Below are 4,336 nucleotides of genomic sequence, written 5' to 3'. Positions count from 1 at the left end.
GGGCCTCTTAATTTTTTAAGTGAAGTGGTTTTACAAACCGCAGCCATGTAATAAAGGCTAAAATTAGTAAAAAGCAAGCCGCTTTATCTAACGTCAACTAAAATAGAACACAATCAATTGCTCTCCACTGCGATGGACACCAGAAAACCTGGAGCTTGTAGAGCCCCATGTTGGTCGAGATCGGTGCTTAGGCAATACGCCAATACCAGTGCTGAGCATCTCTGTGAACGCGGAGGCGGTGCAAGAACCGGCGACGCTCGATCACCTCGTGGCGCTCCAGAAGGAGGAAAAGCAGCACAAGACAAGCGAAATGCACATACTGCCATAAGAAGAAACAATTGGCGTGTCTCTGCTCGCTTCATTGCGAGCGGTTCGCAGGCGGCTACTACAGTGACAATGTGGCCATCATGACAGAGCGGTGCAATTGCTCTCGGGGGTCGCGGTCTCCCCCGTGCCGCTTGTTGCGATTAATTTGGCCAGTTTTTAACGTCCGCCTTGGTGTCTTATAGATCCCATCGGGAGGAAGTGATCGGTGTACAACTGAGTGTGCTACTGATCTGGGTACTAGCTGTCGGTCTCACGTTTACATCCAGATTGGCCCAGGACGGCCTGATGCTGAGCAAGACGATGGACGTCGAGGGCGACAAGGACATGCTCGACGTTGCAGTCTTCGGACTGGCAGTAAGGTGGTACCGATGGAGATTCTCGACCCTGGGCAAGGCCACGGCCACGGTACTGTCATGGCCACAGTCACAGTCATGACAACGGCCACGGCCACTGTAAAAAGGAGCAAAGCGCAGTCGAGCAGTCTTAGTGTGCAAGATATAGTACCCGGTACTACAACATGTAATACGTACTTCCATGTCAGCGATGGCGTTAATTGATGGCGTGGAAGAGCTAACAACGGGAGTTTTGAGAGTAGTGGCTCCCAAGTTGTTGGTGTTTGACAGCACGCCGTTCGCGCTACATGCACTCATGCGCTACGCGGCTCCCTACAGAGTCTTGAAGTGTGTCTTGCTGGCTCCATTGGCTCGGCAAATTGGAATCGTCGAAGTATGACGTCGGATCCAGAACTCAACGCGGAGGTTGTTGACGGAGAGACCGTGAAATCTCCAGAAGGAGTTATTATAGGCAAACTACCTCGAGACTTTCGTATCCGGAAATTCGTGGAAATGACGAGACTAAGCTACGATGAACTTGATGCCATGGCGTTTCTTGAAGCAGTAAACCAGTTAGCGATAGCCGCTACTGATGAATCCACAATACTGGAGAAGATGGAGATCATACACCACTCCTACTTTTTTGCTATTACGGATACGATTCGAAAGATTTCTGATCCACAGGGCACTTGTACCTAAAAATCTACTTAGTACTTCGAAGTAAAGAATAGATACCAATGTTGAAACCAATGTAATAAACCCAATCTGAAGGCAACATTAGCTGTGTTGTATTTATATTGTGTGATGACTAGACAGGCTCCTCAACATTACATTTGTAAGTGTAAAAGTTCTTGGACATACACAAATGTTGTAGGAAATCCAGCGGTACGTATCGGATACTCACAGTGAGAAGGAAAAAGTCAATGACAACACTAATGCAGGATCTCGTGTAGCAAGTTGCAACCGAGAGTTGGTATACGAGACGAGTAGTTACATCGATGTTGGTCCTTGGAACGTCTCTGCTCCGTGAATCATCGCAGACCAGCTACGCACTGGGACCAACATCAGAGCATCGGGAGATATTCGTCGTGGATGTCGTTGGTGCTACACTTGAAACAGGAGCACGATTATTGTCCTCAACTAAGACAGGACTGTCGTTGCTGCTGGTTGAATCTTGATCGTCGTCTGAGTCTTCGAACGAAAAGCAGCTACAGCTGGAGAACGGACTCCGGCTGTAAGACTTTCGTGTCGTCCAATACTCGTACGGTTCATCACTGTTGCTATCGTCGAGAGTAAAGCTGTCTAAGTCGGAAGAGTCTGAGTCCATAAAATCTGTGAAGTCGCCGGCAATTTTTGTCGGATGCTTATCGTTCCCAGCTCGAGCGTCACGCTTGGACTCTTCCTTATCTTGTTCATAAATGCTTTTGATCAAGTCGTCGTAATTCAAGTTGTGGCAACGCTTTTTCGTCTTGTATCAACCCCCAGTTCCAGTCTTCATCTTGATCGGGGATCACCTGCGTTGGCGCGCTAGCATACACGTCGACGGACTGAACTTGTAGGAGGCTCACGGGGTAAAAGGCTGGTCGACCTGTGCACACGGCGACTCATTGCTAGGCTTTTGCTCACCTACTTCAGCACACTCGACCTGAATTGGATATGAGAAATATGAGCGAAGAATCTTTTTTCTTATTTACCAGATTTTTGTCCACATCATGGCGATCATGATGCAACTTTGCCAAGTTTGACCTCTATGCGAACATCGAGAAAACCAGAGCACTAGTCCTTCCTTCTACACACCGAGGTGTGGTAATCTTAGATATCCTTCAAGAGAATTAATGTGCACACAAAGATCGCCTATAGACGCAGGTGGTGGACAGATTCGCCTTTGCCATGTTTGCGAGTCGTAGCGCTTTAGTGCTGCTGCATCAGGGAGGTCATCTGAACTGCCATCTTTTCCACCAAAGAGACGTAAATCCTGCGCAATTTGCAGCCAAGTGGTCATTGCTGTATCGAAGAACACAACACGTGCCTGTTCCTCTTCACGATCGTTTCGTTGTATGTTTGGCTTGTAAAGTGGAAACCACCGCTGGAAAGTTGTTGTAAGCTCCTGAGACTTACGCTCAACATTCCATCCTCTCGTCAGCTTTTGTGCTCGATGAAGATCTCCATCACATTCCGCCAATAGAGACATCGCTAGACGAATGCCGTCCCGTGATACTGCCACTCGAAAGCGTTCCGCAACAGCCATCGCCACTCGTACAAGACCACCAAAAGCTGGATCTGAAGACCGTACGTCGTATGATACTCGAACTAATGCAGCGACTTCTTGTTGGCCTTCGAACATCCACAACGGCTGGTCGGATCTGTTACAACCCGCGTGCGGGTCGAGCTTAAATGAGGTCGCCGCTGCTTCTGTTGGTATTGTTGGAGCTCGATTTGGTGTATCGTATCTTTTGGCACTGAGTGCAACGATATATAGGCTTAGAGCTCTCGTCAATCTTCACGAAGCACTACATCGGGCAATAAATTACGGTTTAGACGAGTGTAGGAGACTCCCAGCTTATGAAGTGGCTGAATGCTTGCATGCTGACGATACATGGTGACAAAACAAAAACAAAATTGATACTTTAAACGCAATGCTGACGTGAAAGCATTCATTCAAAAAGAGCAAGTCTCACACATAGCAAAAAACCCACGCCGTTCACATGTAAATAAATCTGCATGAATGCAAGATGGATGCCCACACTGACACGTGAACCAAAGCTTGTCTCCATAGGAGACGGTTAGCTCTTCTCCCTTGTGTACGTCACGCTCCGTGATTACAACTACAGTTGCCATTCTGCGTAGACCAACTTGATAAAAACCCGCATTTGGAGCACAAGAATGGTTCGCCCATGCAACTAACCCCCTTTTGTCCTGAGCATTCACTTGTACCGGTTTCCCGGATGCACTTATTTTGAAGTCCATACGAAAGCCTTCGTTCCGCTCGACATGGGATGGAGCAAAGCTGAGCACACCATAGTATTCGCCGAGAATTGTACCCCTTTCGATCTCTTGCGCTGCAACTAAGCCACACTGCCCCCAATTCTTAAAACGGACGAGACTCAAAAGATCTTCGCGTCCCGGAAGAACATTTCCACATCTAGGTTGTGTGGCACCACGGGAGCACGTCCGACCCGAGCAAAGACGATTAACCTTTGCTGTAGCGCAAGAAAATACCGTGCAGCGCTCTTCACACCCACACACACCAAATGCAGGTGTAAAATCAAATTTGATATCGTTAGGGTTGAAGTACTGATGGAGACGTTCAATATTAGCTGGCGACTGCACCACATCGTAGGGGACGTCGCCGTTGCCAGAATGCCAATCTTCACCCGTGTAGAGCATAGGCGGACTACTACCATCATCATCTCCACGACTTTCAGGAATGAATTCTGCATTTTCGCTACAGGAGCCCATTAGACGTGGAACGATATTTGCCGCGTGGTAGATCTGCTTGCCAATTCGGTACGGAGCAGCTTGGGCCTGGTACTGTGGGCGTCGACTACGCTTCTTGTAATACGCATTCTTGCTCTGGTTCTTCCGTTTTGAGATTTTCGCTCGCTCCTTTCGGTCTGGTACTTTCTCCATTTGTTTGCCAACTGCCGTGACTGAATATTGGAGAATGGGGAAACGAA

At 48.1% G+C, this 4,336-nt stretch overlaps 2 protein-coding genes across 2 annotated transcripts; one reads left to right on the top strand and one right to left on the bottom strand.

Moving 5' to 3' along the window:
- The first annotated feature begins 76 nt into the window (after positions 1 to 76).
- On the top strand, positions 77 to 1,435 carry PPTG_05983 (hypothetical protein). The gene has a single exon (XM_008899733.1). It carries the CDS (start codon positions 1,056 to 1,058, stop codon positions 1,356 to 1,358), a length of 303 nt encoding a protein of 100 aa, XP_008897981.1. The 5' UTR covers positions 77 to 1,055; the 3' UTR covers positions 1,359 to 1,435.
- A 1,013-nt stretch (positions 1,436 to 2,448) lies between these two features.
- Positions 2,449 to 4,289, bottom strand: PPTG_21797 (hypothetical protein; the record flags this gene model as incomplete). The annotated part of the gene is made up of 3 exons (XM_008899982.1): positions 2,449 to 3,022; positions 3,565 to 3,724; positions 3,908 to 4,289. The coding sequence occupies 3 exons, from the start codon at positions 4,287 to 4,289 to the stop codon at positions 2,449 to 2,451; spliced, it is 1,116 nt and encodes a 371-aa protein (XP_008898230.1).
- Between the last annotated feature and the right edge of the window lie 47 nt (positions 4,290 to 4,336).

Source organism: Phytophthora parasitica, assembly GCF_000247585.1.
Source record: "Phytophthora parasitica INRA-310 unplaced genomic scaffold supercont2.8, whole genome shotgun sequence".
In the NCBI taxonomy this organism is placed as follows: domain Eukaryota; phylum Oomycota; class Peronosporomycetes; order Peronosporales; family Peronosporaceae; genus Phytophthora; species Phytophthora nicotianae.
Note: the sequence above shows the minus strand (reverse complement) of the source record. Positions and strands in the feature narration are given on the sequence as shown.